The sequence below is a fragment of the Borostomias antarcticus genome (genome assembly GCF_949987555.1).
Source record: "Borostomias antarcticus genome assembly, chromosome: 7".
Classification (NCBI taxonomy): Eukaryota; Metazoa; Chordata; class Actinopteri; order Stomiiformes; family Stomiidae; genus Borostomias; species Borostomias antarcticus.
The window spans coordinates 15,958,691-15,977,348 of record NC_140240.1 but is presented as its reverse complement, the minus strand read 5'-3'; the positions used below and the strand labels follow the sequence as shown (position 1 = coordinate 15,977,348).

General features: G+C 46.0%; 1 protein-coding gene across 1 annotated transcript in view; it reads left to right on the top strand.

The window, feature by feature from the left end:
* tpcn3 (two pore segment channel 3) overlaps window positions 1–18,658 on the top strand; it is a 361,079-nt gene that overhangs the window by 60,749 nt on the left and 281,672 nt on the right. The window contains exons 3-4 of the mRNA XM_084441175.1: window positions 3,785–3,899; window positions 4,047–4,175. Of these exons, the coding sequence (XP_084297301.1) occupies window positions 3,785–3,899; window positions 4,047–4,175 (244 nt within the window). The remainder of the gene's footprint in view (window positions 1–3,784; window positions 3,900–4,046; window positions 4,176–18,658) is intronic.

The window sequence follows — 18,658 nt, the reverse complement described above, 5'->3', positions numbered from 1 at the left end:
TGCTCAGACCATACGCCGCATACTGCATCAAATCGGTCTGCGTGGCCGTCGTCCCAGAAGGAAGCCTCTTCTGAAGCTGATGCACAAGAAAGCCCGCAAACAGTTTGCTGAAGACAAGCAGTCTAAGAACATGAATTACTGGAACCATGTCCTGTGGTCTGATGAGACCAAGATAAACTTATTTGGCTCAGATGATGTCAAGCATGTGTGGCGGCATCCTGGTGAGGAATACAAAGACAACTGTGTCTTGCCTCCAGTCAAGCATGGTGGTGGTAGCGTCATGGTCTGGGGCTGCATGAGTGCTGCCGGCATTGGAGAGCTGCAGTTCATTGAGGGAAACATGAATTCCAATGTACTGTGACATTTTGAAGCAGAGCATGATCCCCTCCCTTTGGAAACTGGGCCGCAGGGCAGTTTTCCAACATGATAATGACCCCGAACACACCTCCAAAATGACCACTACCTTGCTAAAGAAGCTGAAGGTAAAGGTGATGGACGGGCCAAGTATGTCTCCAGACCTAAACCCAATTGAGCACCTTTGGGGCATCCTCAAGCGGAAGATGCAGGGGCGCAAGGTGTCAAACATCCACCAGCTCTGTGATGTCATTATGGAGGAATGGAAAATGATTCCAGTAGCCACCTGTGCATGTCTGGTGAATTCCATGTCCAAGAGGGTTAAGGCAGATAATAACGGTGGTCACACAAAAGCTGAATCCCAAATCGCGCACTTAGGCGAAAAGTGCAGAGCACTCGCGGCCTTGTGGCCTTACATGCGCGTTCCCGCTAAGTCACAAGGGCTCAGGGTAGTCCCAAAACGGAATTGCTAGGTCCACAAGTGCGCCACTGACGCCATTTTGCGCACTTTAACTGCACTTACCGAAAGTCCGCAATTTCGCAGACTTAGGAGCAGAAAATACCCACAGCCCACCGCGTCTCATGTGACACAGTGCTTGAGTGCATCCGAGTCATGATCCGAGTGCATCACACATAATTGATGACATTTGCAGATAACACAACATTTATATTGAAATCCACATGCTGCAAACATATCCCACCCAACAATAATTTTTTAATTAATATTAAATTAAAACAGAGGTCAATCGGTCAATTTGCAGAGCCGAGCGGAGAGCTGAGGGGAGCATCAGAGCAGCCTCTGCGTCGGAGGGACGCGGCAGCCAATGAAAACGAAGTGGGAGGGGCATTGAGCTGAACTGGCTTGGGAATCGTTGGCACGCCGCTGGAAGTGCTGTCCCATTTAATTCACTGCCCTGCACCCTCTGGCCCTTCCAGCTGACGTCAATTAAGTGCTCAGGCCTCAGGCCGCAGGTGCGAGGGGCCGCAAGGGTGGTTTGCACACTCAGATTGGGATTCAGCTAAAATATTGACACTTTGGGCACAATTTGGACATTTTCACTGTGAGGTGTACTCACTTTTGTTGCCAGCTGTGTGGACATAAATGGCTGTGTGTTGAGTTATCTTCATCCATCCATCTTCATCCGCTTATCCGGGGTCGGGTCACGGAGGCAGCAGTTCCAGCAGGGGGCCCCAGACATCCCTTTCCCTGGCAGCCGCTCCCAGGCCAGTGCGGAGATGTAATCCCGCCACCTAGTCCTGGGTCTACCCCGCGGCCTCCTCCCAGCCGGACACGCCTGGAACACCTCCCTAGGGAGGCGCCCAGGAGGCATCCTCACTAGATGCTCAAACCACCTCAACTGGCTCCTTTCGACGCAAAGGAGCAGCTGCTCTACTCCGAGTCTCTCCCGGATGACTGAACTTCTCACCCGATCTCTCAGGGAGACCCCAGCCACCCTCCGGAGAAAACTCATTTCGGCCGCTTGTATCCGTGATCTCGTTCTTTCGGTCATGACCCATCCTTCATGACCATAGGTGAGGGTGGGGACGAAGATAGAGCGGTAGATCGAGAGCTTTGCCTTTTGGCTCAGCTCTCTTTTCGTCACAACAGTGCAGTAAAGCGACTGCAGAACCGCACCACCTGCTCCGATTCTCCGGCCAAACTCCCTCTCCATGGTTCCCTCACTCGTGAACAAGACCCCCAGATACTTGAACTCCTTCACTTGGGATAAGGACTCATTTCCTACTCGGAGCGGACAGACCACCGGTTTCCTGCTTAGAATCATGGCCTCAGACTTAGAAGTGCTGATTCTCATCCCGGCCGCTTCACACTCAGTTGCAAACCTATCCAGAGAGTGCTGGAGGTCGCAGGCAGATGATGCCATCAGGACCACATCATCTGCAAATAGCAGCGACGTGATTCCCAGCTCACCGAACTGCAAACCCTCCTCCGCACGACTACGCCTCGAAATCCTGTCCATGAAAATCACAAACAGGATTGGTGACAAAGCGCAGCCCTGACGGAGGCCAACTCCCACCGGAAAGGAAGACGACTTACTGCCGAGGACACTGACACAGCTCTCGCTCTGGGTGTACAGGGATTGGATGGCCCTAAGTAGGGATCCCCTCACCCCATACTCCCGCATAACCCTCCACAAGACCTCTCAAGGGATCCGGTCGTAAGCCTTCTCCAAGTCCACAAAACACATGTAGACAGGTTGGGCAAACTCCCAAGCCCCCTCCAAGATCCTTGCGAGAGTGAAGAGCTGGTCGGTTCCACGACCAGGACGGAATCTGCATTGTTCCTCTTCGATCTGAGGTTCGACTATCGGCCGGACCCTCCTTTCCAGCACCTTGGAGTACACTTTCCCTGGGAGGCTGAGTAATGTGATGCCTCTATAATTGGCACACACCCTCTGGTCCCCTTTTTTTAATATTGGGACCACCACCCCAGTCTGCCACTCCTTTGGCACTGACCCGGACTTCCACGCTATGTTAAAGACGTGTCAACCAAGACAGCCCCTCAACACCCAGTGCCTTCAGCATTTCTGGACGGATCTCATCAGTCCCTGGGGCTTTGCCACTGTGGAGTTGTTTGACTACCTCAGTGACCTCCTCCTGGGAAATTGACGATGACCCCCCATCATCTACCGGCTCTGCCTCGATCGTAGAGGGTGGATTAGTTGGGTTCAGGAGTTCCTCAAAGTGCTCCTTCCAACGCTCAACAACCTCCTCAGTTGAGGTCATATACAGCTTGGATGGTCCTCCGCTTTCCCTTCCTGAGGTGTCTGATGCTTTGCCTTGGTCACGGCCGAAGCCTCCGGGCCAGTCGATACCCTGCAACTGCTTCTGGAGTCCCCCGGGCTAACATATCCCGGAAGGCCTCCTTCTTCAGTCGGACGGCTTCCCTGACCACCGCTGTCCACCACGGTGTCCTAGGGTTACCGCCCCTTGAGGTGCCTATGGCCCTCAGGCCGCAGCTCCCAGACGCAGCTTCAGCAATGGAGGCTTTGAACACCGACCACTCATACTCGATGTCCCCAACCTCCACAGGGATTCCAGAGAAGCTCCGCCTGTTATCTTCAGAGGACAGTAAATCTGTACTGCTATACAAGCTGTACACTCACTACTTTAAGGTATATCAAAGTCTCATTTCAATAGGGTTGTCCCATGAGAAGATATAATAAAATATTTGCAAGAATGTGAGGTGTGTACTCACTTCTGTGAGATACTGTACACACATCGCACACTATTTTGTATCTTGCACTGTTCATTTGCACTGTCCTGTCTTTGTCTGTACTGTCCCCTCTAGTCCTGCACCCTGTCTAATGTTGTCCCCCCATCAGTGTTATGCACCAACTGACCAGAACAAATTCCTAGTATGTGTAAAAACTACCAGGCAATAAAACTGATTCTGATTATTTGTCCACAGGCTGTACCTGCTGTATAACCACTGGGGCTTGCAGATCTTGGTGTATGCCTTCATCTTAGTGGACTTGTCTCTGGCCATCTTTGAAGACCCTGCGGTTATTCCTCTACCAATATGGGTAAATACAGTGTGTTCCACATCCCCAGCAGAATGAGACCAGCAGAATGAGACCAGTATATGAGACCAGTATATGAGACCAGTAGAATGAGACCAGCAGAATGAGCAAATGGATGGGTGTGTCTATTCTGTTGTGTGTCCTCTCCAGGCCACCATGGTGATGGAGCTGCTGTGTCTCCTGGCCTTCTCTGCTCGGCTGGTGCACTATGCCAAGGTCATTCCACGGCAAAGGTTCTGGAAAGACCCCAAGAACATCTGCATCATCGTCATTATTTTGGTAGGAGGGACTTATTTCCCACCATTATTGAAAGCATAAAAAATGCCCCCCCGGGAGACATTTTTTAACGTTGTTTAATTTAAATGCATCAATTTGGCGCACTTTGAGAGCAAAATCAAGAAGCCATAGCAATTAATCATCGGACCACATTTGGTTATGAAAGGGGATGGCAAAGAAGTATACACAAATCATGGTAAAGGAGACGGGATTTTAATTTAAAAAAATCAATATTAAATAGCATCCAGTGTCGTCCCCTCTGACACTAACAGCTGCCACACACCAGGGCAGAGGGCCTGGACATCTCACTGGTCTAATATATCTCCCTCCCTCTGAGCACAGCGGTGTTCAAGTTTTATTTTTAATGAGAAGTCAAAACTTTTGATAACCAGTGGCGTCTGGTGGGTCCTAGAACCGGGTAAGACAGGACCAACGAAACACACGATTTTTTTGGGGGCGCACTTTCAAAGCATGCCCTGATGGGAGGATTCACAGCACCAGAAGGGCGCTGAGCAGTGGCATTTTTATATGTAAAAAACATACAGGAAAACTACAGTAGCCTAAGCTACTGATGCTTTTTTAACACGTCAACAAAGGCCGATCATTTAGGCCGAAATTTAGGCCGAAACAAGCAAGCTTTTAGGTACACACTAAATAAACTACAGAGCCATTATATGACAACAATGGCCAAACACCACGAAGAGGAATGACAAAACGATAAAACACATCCCCTTATGGCACAGCACTCAATAGCCTACTCACCTACTTCACTAATCAGTGTTTAGGCTACTACTAGGCTACTAGCCCTATTAGTCCACTGCTCCAGGAAGCAAAGTTCACGCTCTCGAGTGCTGATTAAATCTAGGCTAAGCAAAATGCACAGCCATAACAACTGGCAATTAATCACAAAAGACCTACCTTATATCGTAACCCAAACATGTTTAATCCACTTCATTTTGGAATCAACTTTCAACAAATAATCAAGATCTCAGTTTCCCATGTTCATTGATGCTGCCAGTAGCTAGATACCTAAAGTGGGTAACGTGATTGACAGGCGATGTGAATGACGGGACAGTCATGACAAATTTTGATTGGATAAACCGTCCCAATGTTAAAATGGCGATGGGAATTCCAATGTAAGCACTTCGAGAACTGACTTACTCTACATCCACGTTTAAGCATTTTGACAAATGACAGATTAAGTTACATTTCGACTGATGATTAAATTTTTCACGGTTTTGTATGTGTGGGATAATTTGATTGGTTGATTAAACAATTGACCACAAGAGGCACAGGATTTTACCGCAGCTACGGGGCATTGTTAAAATCCGGGCCTAAAACCCCCGTAGCTGTTGTAAAATCCTGTGTTACCCACTGCCTCGAGTGGTCAATTGGTTTTCTATAATGGTTACTACATATATATATTCACAAAAAACACTCAGTAGTAACTTTCAATCATTTATTTACCGATCATTCTTATCATTTAAGTATTTGCTAAATCTTCCGCGATAGGCTATAGTTCTGAATTAAATGGTTGCCAGGCAACATAGGCTATCTCGCCTATTTGGGTTGGCCTTGTTCACATAAGCCATAAGGCATAATTCGGATGGTTCACGTTTATTTGAATATTTCCAGCTATTATTAAAACGGTTCTCCAGAGCACTCGTTTTTGCTGGTAGGGGTGTGGAAGTGTTGGAGTCGGATTGATGAGTGCGTTTTTGTAATAGGATACGAAAAAGGCGAGGTTGCTGCGAGTGGTTGCTACGCAAAGCATAGCCTACCACTTGAACTTATAAATGGCCTCGTCAATGAGATTGATGGCGCATTAATACTAATTGTTATGTGGTCGCAGCCGTGGTTTACAGTGTATTTTACCACGGCTGCTAGCCAATCAAGTATCCAAACTCTCCGTTGTAGAATTTTTCTTCCCAGGACAGGACCCAGGACAGACCCTTGTGGAACCCATGTGTCAGACTACACGCTTCCGACATCGACCCTCTCCATGTCACCTGGTAGGAGCGGCCCGTCAGGAAGGATGCAAGCAGGGAGCGTGCAGAGCCAATGAAACCTTTCTCCTCGAGGGTGGAGAGGAGGATCTGGTGGTCTACGGTATCAAATGCTGCTGATAGGTCTAGGAGTATCAGGAGAGAAGACAGAGAGTTCACTCTCGTGGCATGGAGTGACTCCGTCACTGCAAGGAGGGAGGGTTCAGTTGAGTGGCCAGCCTTGAACCCGGACTGATGAGGTTCTAGGAGGTCCTTCTGGTGGAGGTACAAAGATAGTTGGTTAAAGATGGCAAGTTTTTTAGATAGAAAGGATAGAAGGGAAACCAGTCTAGTTTTGGATATTAGAGGGGTCGAGAGATGGTTTCTTCAGGAGGGTGACTCTGGCAGTCTTGAAAGCCGAGGGAAAGCCTCCTGATACAAGAGATGCGTTGATGAGGTGGGTTAGGAAGGTAAGGAGATCCGGTGCAACAGACTGAAGGAGAGTCAAGGGAACAGGGTCTAGGGAGCATGTGGTGGGGCAGTTAGATGTTACAAGGTTGAGGACCTTGTTGGGGGAGAGGGGAGAAAAGTGGCATAAGGTGGGACATGGAGAGGAGGGGGGAGCAGAGAGGGAAGAGAGGGTGGGGAGGTGAGGTTGGTGCATGGAGCGTTGACTGGGGGTTGGGGGAAAGAGGATCTGATATTGTTAACTTTGTTGTCAAAGAAGTTGGCGAAATCGTCAGGGAGAAGGGAGGAGTTGGGAGTAGGAGGTGGGGGCTGGAATAGTGAAGAGAAGGTTTCCAATAGTTTTTTAGGATTGGAAGCAGAGGTTAGAATTTTAGAGCAGAAGAAAGCAGCTTTAGCTTTAGTGAGGATGAGAATGTGGAAAGAAGAGATTGGAAATTAAGAATGTCCTCTGGGAGTCTGCCTTTTCTCCGTTTACGCTCAGCTATTCTCAGGCTCGGTCTATCAGTACGCACTGAGTCCGACAGCCATGGGGCAAGTGGAGTTGGGCGTGCAGGCCTGGAGGTGTGGGGACTGAGATTGGACCTCATTCCTGAACGCAGTTTAGAAGAAGTTAAGAAGAAATGTCTTCTTAACTCCACTTACGATGGTTCCCGGGACAATTCTGGCATTCCTGAATGGTTTCTTATCTCGGATTTGTTCTTATCTAAGAACAGGATTTAAGAATGCGGAAATGCACTCGTAGGTAGGTCAGATTGGAGTGCGCCCGTTCGCAAGGGCTGAATTTATTAGAAATCCAAGGTGATGGCGTTCAAATCAATTCTACAGATATCCTAGCCTTGAATAATAATCATAAATACAAGGATATTTGTATCATTTCCAATTATGTCTCACATTCATGATTCTACAAGGCATCGCAGAGTCCTAAAGTAAATAAAAGCAGTACACCAGGGGTGGCCAACCCGCGGCTCGCGAGCCGCATGCAGCTCTTTGCCCGTCAATGTGCGGCTCCTCCATCCATTCATTTAAAAAAAGTTGGCTAGCGGCTCTTCCATCCTTTCATTAAACAAGTGAATTCATTAATTCTATAAGAACGTTTCTCTCTCTCTGTCTCTCTCTCTCTCTCTCCCTCTCGCTGTGCATTTCTTCCCGTCCATTTTAGGGGAGACACCCCAGGTGAATAGGAAAAAAAAAATCCTTAATAGGTATCACCATCAAACTCCCCCAGTTTGTTAGGTACATTAAGGAGCATCTTTTTTGTATTACAAGTGTTCTGACATTTTATGGATTAATATGCAAATTATGCATTATATGCGCTAAATATGCGCTAATTTGCATAATTTCGGGACATCCATTTTTTTTATTGGTTCAAGCCAGATTCAAAATTCTTGTTTCATTTTGTTCACATATCCCTATTCAAAACTTTGGCCAAGGGGGATTTTTGATATCTCTTTTCTTCACTTCAGAAATCAGAAAATACTGTCAAGTCATAAAAAGACCAATTTTCGCCATGTTTTAGGGATAAACTGTTATATAAATCAGGCTATGAATTAAATTTAAAAAATCCTCCTTGGCCAAACCATGCTAACGCTAGTTTTATCTCCCTGCTGCTCACTGGACATGCTAGCACCGGCTAATGACAACTTGCGCAAATGGGCACTTTATATCTCATAAATGTAAACCTTTCCATTTAGTTTCTCTTGTTTTCTGTTCAACCTTGCGGGAAAACACTGTTGTCGTTGTTGCTTATTACGTTTAGAACGCTTTACAGACGGCATGGTTTGGATTAGATATAAGGAAGTGGAAACGTGTCACATGACGCGCTGAACCAATCACGTTCTCAGAAATCAACAACAGCCAATGAGATTTCACGCTTAGCATCAAACCCGCCTTTGTATTTCCACGATTGGTTGCTGATACAAATGAAACTATCATCTTTGGTTGCGATAGCATTGCGCACGAGAGCCAGATCTTTCCAATGATATCTCACATGAGCGGATCCAAAAGACGGCCGCGGTCTGGTTTGTTGCGAAAAAATGCTAACTTTTGGTGATTTTAGGAAGAATCTACAGACGCAGACTAAATGAAGTAAAATAAACATCTAAATGCGTATTTTTTATGTTTTATTTCCACTAGTATGAAAGAAGACATGTTATGGAAGCAAACTAGCACAAAATCTCAAATTTGACCAGGGCGTTGAAAAACGATGTTTTCACCTACCGTGTCTCCACTTTAGTTTATTGCAGATTTGTCATAAAATCTATATGATTCATTTCGCTAGGTCGCGAGGAAGTCGTGTGAGAACCACTTCAAACCAATCATATAGGTAGCAAATCACCTTGGTAACAAAATAATTGTAAACAAAATAATTTGCTTTGCATGGGTCATTCTCTTTTACGACAAAAGCTAACGTAGCCTAGGCTACTGTACACAACCAAAGAATGGCTGGAAAGAAATGCGCAGCGAAAAGAAAATATGAAGACGAACACAGGACATTTTTTACCCAAATGGGAGAGTAATTTTTTCTTCATAAAACGTAATGGTAAGCCATTCTGTCAGATATGCCAGACATCATTGGGACATTTCAAAGCATCAAATCTCCAGCCCAGTCCAGTCCATTCCAGCCTAACCCAGCCCAGTCCAGCCCAGCCCAGCCCAGCCCAGCCCAGCCCAGCCCAGACTAACCCAGCCCAGTCCAGCCTAACCCAGCCTAACCCAGCCCAGCCCAGCCCAGCCCAGCCTAACCCAGGCCAGTCCAGCCTAACCCAGCCCAGTCCAGTCCAGCCTAACCCAGCCCAGCCCAGCCCAGCCCAGCCCAGCCCAGCCCAGCCTAACCCAGCCCAGCCCAGCCCAGCCCAGCCCAGCCCAGCCCAGCCCAGCCCAGCCCAGTCCAGCCTAACCCAGCCCAGTCCATCTTACCCAGCCCAGCCCAGCCCAGCCCAGCCCAGTCCAGTCCAGTCCAGTCCAGTCCAGTCCAGTCCAGTCCAGTCCAGCCCAGCCTAACCCAGTCCAGCCTAACCCAACCCAGTCCAAAATATATTATGTCAGAAAATATCTTGTATGTATTAATGTAAATAAATTAACTTTAAATGTATATTTAATGGACAATAACGTTTTTTCTTCTTATTTTAGACTGGGGTGCCTTGGAATTTTAAGTACTTATGAAGGGTGCAATGACTGAAAGAAAGGTTGAGAAACGCTGGTATATATGGTGTGGCACTGGGTGGTACCACAGTAATTTTTGTGGCTCTTAGTCTCTGACTGGTTGGCCACCCCTGCACTACACAAACACTGCAAATGGCAGTGAATGAATAAATAAGCACTAAACTCAGTCGCTATACTCAGACTCAGCACAACAGCACCTTATATTCTATAGTCGTCAGAATGGACACATCTACATTCTGTAAATAAACATGTGAATATCCATAACGACAATATAGTCCTACATAATATAGATAGGGCATATCAGGATCCACAAGTAGCCTACTCATGCATTTAACTAAACTGTACACTTTAATCATCTGCTCTCAGCACATCCCATCCCTTTCATGTAGGCTATATATTTTGCATTTTGTATTAAAAGTCCATATACCGTCTTGCTTTCTATTGTTATTAGGGCCCGAGCACTGGCGGTGCGAGGCCCTATTGAAACTCGAAGGATTATTGGGGGCCAAGCAGCGAAGCTGCGCAGGCCACCATTGTTCTTGTACCTTTTCTTATTATTGGGGGCCAAGCAGCGAAGCTGCGAAGGCCACCATTGTGTTTGTACCTTTTCTTATTATTGGGGGCCAAGCAGCGAAGCTGCGTAGGCCTCCATTAAGTTTCTACCTTTTCTTATTATTTATTGGGGGCCAAGCAGCGAAGCTGCATAGGCCTCCATTAAGTTTCTACCTTTTCTTATTTATTATTCTTCTGCCATTGTAGTCTATGGCAGCCCATAGAAGCTTATGGTAGAAAGTTATGAAAATTGGCACACTCATTCGGGACAGTGCCCTGACCCTCCTCACCAAGTCTCATGTCCACACCTCACCCTCTCTAGCGCCACCAACGTGTCAAAGTTGGAGGTGCATTTATGCATGCAGCTTTTCTTCAGCAAGTCCAATTTTCAAACTTCAGGTGTCCTTCAATTCCTTGGCTCAAGCCGGATTCAACGCACTCTAAGACGTCATTGTGGCCATCTTGGCTCCTCCGCCATTTTGAATGATGTGCAAAACCCTTAAAATGTATCTCCTCCTAGGAACTTTCACCAATCTGCACGGACATCGGTGGATGTCATCTATACACCAATGTCTACAAAGGATGTACAGGGATTTTTGATTATCCATTGCGTTCGCTCGTGACAGCCAATCAAAATTGGCAGAAAAGCTGCAAAACAGGAACAGGGATCATATCTCAGTAATGTTTTAATCTATCAAAACCACCTTTGGCACACTCATCTGGGACATATCCATGACATCTGTCACCAAGCCTCATGTTGACATCTCGTGCACTCTAGCGCCACCAGCGTGTCAAAGTTGGAGTTGCGTTTATGCCAGTAACTTTTGAACTGTATGTCCAATCTTCAAAATTATGGTAGCAATGGATTCCCTGGCTCATGCTGAGTTCAAAACACACCATGGTTTCATTATTACTTCATTTGTTTGATTGCAGAATGAAAGGAACACTTTTTGTCTTCTGCACAATTTCACCAGTTTCAGAGTGGTGAAAGGCGCATTTTGGAAAAAGTCACACATTTTCTAAACTGCCATCCCTCTTCCAATTCTCACAGCTCATACACATTTTATATATCAAAACGTACACACGACTCTTGGGATTCATAAAATCAAAAAAGCTAAGCTCTTCGATGTATATTTTTCACTCTGTGACAGTTCGAATAATGACATCAATGAAATCAATGGAGCCACGCTCTAGAAAATCTCTCTTCGCTCTAGAATCTCTAACTGTTTCTAACTCTTCACCTCTCCTACACTTCTGAAGACCCAAGGACATTTTATACATGGAAATGTTCGCGTGATTGTCTGGATTCTGAAGAAGTAAATAGTTGAGCTATGCTATGTATACTTTTCGCTGTGTGCCAATTTAAACAACGACACCCCCCCCTCTCACTCTACCGAGAGGAAGCAACCCTGCCAGGTGATAATAATTAAGTGCTCAGGACTCAGACTCACGGGGTTAGGGAAGGCTCACATGCCTTGTGGACTAGGGTGGTTCACCTTCGCAACATCCTGCGTAGCACAGTGGTTAGCGTGTCGGCCTTGCAAGCAGCAGGTACAGAGATCGAATCCTGTTCAACCATGTCTGGCTTTTGACATGTTTTGCTTGTTGTCTTTGATGCGCTGGTCGTGCGTCCCGCTTGGCCCCCACATCGCTGCTTGCAGCTATATTTATTATTATTGGGGGCCAAGCAGCGCAGCGCTGGCACCCATTGTTCTTGTACCTTTTCTTATTGGGGGCCAAGCAGCGAAGCTGCGAAGGCCACCATTGTGTTTGTACCTTTTCTTATTATTGGGGGCCAAGCAGCGAAGCTGCGAAGGCCACCATTGTGTTTGTACCTTTTCTTATTATTATTGGGGGCCAAGCAGCGAAGCTGCGAAGGCCACCATTGTGTTTCTACCTTTTCTTATTATTGGGGGCCAAGCAGCGAAGCTGCGAAGGCCACCATTGTTCTTGTACCTTTTCTTATTAGGGCCCGAGCACTGGCGGTGCGAGGCCCTATTGAAACTCGAAGGATTATTATTAGGGCCCGAGCACTGGCGGTGCGAGGCCCTATTGAAACTCGAAGGATTATTAGGGCCCGAGCACTGGCGGTGCGAGGCCCTATTGAAACTCGAAGGATTATTAGGGCCCGAGCACACTGGCGGTGCGAGGCCCTATTGTATTTCGAAGGATTATTATTAGGGCCCGAGCACTGGCGGTGCGAGGCCCTATTGAAACTCGAAAGATTATTATTATTCTTCTCCTTCTCCTTCTTCTCCTTCTCCTTTACTCCAAACAAATGCCTTTTAGGCGGCCTGAACATCGATGAAAACGGATGAAACTTTGCAGATACGTCAGTCCCGGTGAAAAATTTGATAATTCATGGCTGACGGAAATGGGCGTGGCAAAACGGCTCAAGAGCGCCCCCTGGAAAGTTTAAAATGGTGAGCCCCACCTTTCAGTTTGATGTAGGCTAACGAAATTCGGTGGGCATATGTATTTCATCGAGCCACACTTAAATGTCTCTTGGAGCTATACCCAACATGCAACAGGAAGTCCGCCATTTTGCTCTTAATGTGCCATTTTGTCCTTGTTTTGACCATTTCCATGCCTCGTACTTCGACGAACTCCTCCTACAGATTTCATCCGATCAACTTCATATCGGGTCAGCTTCATCTTAAGACCTTTGTGATCAAAAGTTATCAAAAAAATTGAGTTTTCACCAAACACCCTTGCCGTGGCGCCCTGCCAAAGTTTGACATTTCGCCATAAAACACGAAGTCCTCATAACTCCTCCATCCATTATCCAATTTGTCCGATATATCTCACGCTTCATGACGGTTCTGTCCTGAACACATCTATGTGTCAGTATTGCGTCATACTTATAGCGCCACCTATTGGTGAAACAGGAAGTCCTCATAACTCCTCCATACATTATCCAATTTGTCCGATATATCTCACGCTTCATGACGGTTCTGTCCTGAACACATCTATGTGTCAGTATTGCGTCATACTTATAGCGCCACCTATTGGTGAAACAGGAAGTCCTCATAACTCCTCCATACATTATCCAATTTGTCCGATATATCTCACGCTTCATGACGGTTCTGTCCTGAACACATCTATGTGTCAGTATTGCGTCATACTTATAGCGCCACCTATTGGTGAAACAGGAAGTACTCATAACTCCTCCATACATTATCCAATTTGTCCGATATATCTCACGCTTCATGACGGTTCTGTCCTGAACACATCTATGTGTCAGTATTGCGTCATACTTATAGCGCCACCTATTGGTGAAACAGGAAGTCCTCATAACTCCTCCATACATTATCCAATTTGTCCGATATATCTCACGCTTCATGACGGTTCTGTCCTGAACACATCTATGTGTCAGTATTGCGTCATACTTATAGCGCCACCTATTGGTGAAACAGGAAGTCCTCATAACTCCTCCATACATTATCCAATTTGTCCGATATATCTCACGCTTCATGACGGTTCTGTCCTGAACACATCTATGTGTCAGTATTGCGTCATACTTATAGCGCCACCTATTGGTGAAACAGGAAGTCCTCATAACTCCTCCATACATTATCCGATTTGTCCGATATGTCTCACGCTTCATGACGGTTCTGTCCTGAACACATCTATGTGTCAGTATTGCGTCATACTTATAGCGCCACCTATTGGTGAAACAGTACGTCCTCATAACTCCTCCATACATTATCCAATTTGTCCGATATATCTCACGCTTCATGACGGTTCTGTCCTGAACACATCTATGTGTCAGTATTGCGTCATACTTATAGCGCCACCTATTGGTGAAACAGGAAGTCCTCATAACTCCTCCATACATTATCCAATTTGTCCGATATATCTCACGCTTCATGACGGTTCTGTCCTGAACACATCTATGTGTCAGTATTGCGTCATACTTATAGCGCCACCTATTGGTGAAACAGGAAGTCCCCATAACTCCTCCATACATTATCCGATTTGTCCGATATATCTCACGCTTCATGACGGTTCTGTCCTGAACACATCTATGTGTCAGTATTGCGTCATACTTATAGCGCCACCTATTGGTGAAACAGGAAGTCCTCATAACTCCTCCATACATTATCCAATTTGTCCGATATATCTCACGCTTCATGACGGTTCTGTCCTGAACACATCTATGTGTCAGTATTGCGTCATACTTATAGCGCCACCTATTGGTGAAACAGTACGTCCTCATAACTCCTCCATACATTATCCGATTTGTCCGATATGTCTCACGCTTCATGACAGTTCTGTCCTGAACACATCTATATGTCAGTATTGCGTCATACTTATAGCGCCACCTATTGGTGAAACAGTACGTCCTCATAACTCCTCCATACATTATCCAATTTGTCCGATATATCTCACGCTTCATGACAGTTCTGTCCTGAACACATCTATGTGTCAGTATTGCGTCATACTTATAGCGCCACCTATTGGTGAAAGAGGAAGTCCTCATAACTCCTGCATACATCATCCGATTTGCACCAAATTGCTGACGCTTCATGAAGGTGGCCTTCTGAACCCATCTATGTGTCGGTATTGAGTCACACTTACAGCGCCACCTACTGGTGAAACAGGAAGTCCTCATAACTCCTACATACGTTATCCGATTTACTCAACATTTCTCACGCTTCATCAAGGTACCGTCCTGAACACATCTATGCTTCGGTATTGAGTCACGCCTAGAGCGCCACCTACTGGTGACAGGAAGTTTCTCTCAGTACTGCACACCGAAATAGCACAGCCTTTAACGGCGCAGCACCCCGACACGCGTGGGGTGCGAGGGCCCGCTCACTGCTGCTCGCAGCACTAGTTAGGGCCCGAGCACTGGCTGTGCGAGGCCCTATTGAAACTCGAAGGATTATTAGGGCCCGAGCACTGGCGGTGCGAGGCCCTATTGTATTTCGAAGGATTATTAGGGCCCGAGCACTGGCGGTGCGAGGCCCTATTGTATTTCGAAGGATTATTATTAGGGCCCAAGCACTGGCGGTGCGAGGCCCTATTGAAATTCGAAGGATTATTAGGGCCCGAGCACTGGCGGTGCGAGGCCCTATTGAATTTCGAAGAATTAGGGCCCGAGCACTGGCGGTGCGAGGCCCTATTGAAACTCGAAGGATTATTATTCTCCTTCTCCTTCTTCTCCTTTACTCCAAACAAATGCCTTTTAGGCGGCCTGAACATCGATGAAAACGGATGAAACTTTGCAGATACGTCAGTCCCGGTGAAAAATTTGATAATTCATGGGTGACGGAAATGGGCGTGGCAAAACGGCTCAAGAGCGCCCCCTGGAAAGTTTCAAATGGCGAGCCCCACCTTTCAGTTTGATGTAGGCGAACGAAATTCGGAGGGCATATGTATTTCATCGAGCCACACTTAAATGTCTCTTGGAGCTATACCCAACATGCAACAGGAAGTCCGCCATTTTGCTCTTAATGTGCCATTTTGTCCTTGTTTTGACCATTTCCATGCCTCGTACTTCGACGAACTCCTCCTACAGATTTCATCCGATCAACTTCATATCGGGTCAGCTTCATCTTAAGACCTTTGTGATCAAAAGTTATCAAAAAAATTGAGTTTTCACCAAACACCCTTGCCGTGGCGCCCCGCCAAAGTTTGACATTTCGCCATAAAACACGAAGTCCTCATAACTCCTCCATACATTATTCAATTTGTCCGATATATGTCACGCTTCATGACGGTTCTGTCCTGAACACATCTATGTGTCAGTATTGCGTCATACTTATAGCGCCACCTATTGGTGAAACAGTACGTCCTCATAACTCCTCCATACATTATCCGATTTGTCCGATATGTCTCACGCTTCATGACGGTTCTGTCCTGAACACATCTATGTGTCAGTATTGCGTCATACTTATAGCGCCACCTATTGGTGAAACAGGAAGTCCTCATAACTCCTCCATACATTATCCAATTTGTCCGATATATCTCACGCTTCATGACGGTTCTGTCCTGAACACATCTATGTGTCAGTATTGCGTCATACTTATAGCGCCACCTATTGGTGAAACAGGAAGTCCTCATAACTCCTCCATACATTATCCAATTTGTCCGATATATCTCACGCTTCATGACGGTTCTGTCCTGAACACATCTATGTGTCAGTATTGCGTCATACTTATAGCGCCACCTATTGGTGAAACAGGAAGTCCTCATAACTCCTCCATACATTATCCAATTTGTCCGATATATCTCACGCTTCATGACGGTTCTGTCCTGAACACATCTATGTGTCAGTATTGCGTCATACTTATAGCGCCACCTATTGGTGAAACAGGAAGTCCCCATAACTCCTCCATACATTATCCGATTTGTCCGATATATCTCACGCTTCATGACGGTTCTGTCCTGAACACATCTATGTGTCAGTATTGCGTCATACTTATAGCGCCACCTATTGGTGAAACAGGAAGTCCCCATAACTCCTCCATACATTATCCGATTTGTCCGATATATCTCACGCTTCATGACGGTTCTGTCCTGAACACATCTATGTGTCAGTATTGCGTCATACTTATAGCGCCACCTATTGGTGAAACAGGAAGTAGCCATAACTCCTCCATACATTAACCGATTTGTCCGATATATCTCACGCTTCATGACGGTTCTGTCCTGAACACATCTATGTGTCAGTATTGCGTCATACTTATAGCGCCACCTATTGGTGAAACAGGAAGTCCTCATAACTCCTCCATACATTATCCAATTTGTCCGATATATCTCACGCTTCATGACGGTTCTGTCCTGAACACATCTATGTGTCAGTATTGCGTCATTCTTATAGCGCCACCTATTGGTGAAACAGGAAGTCCCCATAACTCCTCCATACATTATCCGATTTGTCCGATATATCTCACGCTTCATGACGGTTCTGTCCTGAACACATCTATGTGTCAGTATTGCGTCATACTTATAGCGCCACCTATTGGTGAAACAGGAAGTCCTCATAACTCCTACATACATTATCCAATTTGTCCGATATATCTCACGCTTCATGACGGTTCTGTCCTGAACACATCTATGTGTCAGTATTGCGTCATACTTATAGCGCCACCTATTGGTGAAACAGGAAGTCCTCATAACTCCTCCATACATTATCCAAATAGTCCGATATATCTCACGCTTCATGACGGTTCTGTCCTGAACACATCTATGTGTCAGTATTGCGTCATACTTATAGCGCCACCTATTGGTGAAACAGGAAGTCCTCATAACTCCTCCATACATTATCCGATTCGTCCGATATATCTCACGCTTCATGACGGTTCTGTCCTGAACACATCTATGTGTCAGTATTGCATCATACTTATAGCGCCACCTATTGGTGAAACAGGAAGTCCTCATAACTCCTCCATACATTATCCGATTTGTCCGATATATCTCACGCTTCATGACGGTTCTGTCCTGAACACATCTATGTGTCAGTATTGCGTCATACTTATAGCGCCACCTATTGGTGAAACAGGAAGTCCTCATAACTCCTCCATACATTATCCAATTTGTCCGATATATCTCACGCTTCATGACGGTTCTGTCCTGAACACATCTATGTGTCAGTATTGCATCATACTTAAAGCGCCACCTATTGGTGAAACAGGAAGTCCTCATAACTCCTCCATACATTATCCAATTTGTCCGATATATCTCACGCTTCATGACGGTTCTGTGCTGAACACATCTATGTGTCAGTATTGCGTCATACTTATAGCGCCACCTATTGGTGAAACAGGAAGTCCTCATAACTCCTGCATACATCATCCGATTTGCACCAAATTGCTGACGCTTCGTGACGGTTCTGTCCTGAACACATCTATGTGTCAGTATTGCGTCATACTTATAGCGCCACCTATTGGTGAAACAGGAAGTCCTCATAACTCCTACATACATTATCCAATTCGTCCGATATATCTCACGCTTCATGACGCTTCTGTCCTGAACACATCTATGTGTCAGTATTGAGTCACACTTACAGCGCCACCTACTGGTGAAACAGGAAGTCCTCATAACTCCTACATACGTCATCCGATTTACTCCAAATTGCTCACGCTTGATGAAGGTCGCATCCTGAACACATCTGTAGGTCAGTATTGAGTCATTCTTATAGCGCCGCCTACAGGTCAAGCAGGAAGTCATCATAACTCCTACATACATTATCCGACTTACTCAACATTTCTCAAGCTTCATCAAGGTACCGTCCTGAACACATCTATGCATCGGTATTGAGTCACACTTAGAGCGCCACCTACTGGTGACAGGAAGTTTCTCTCAGTACTG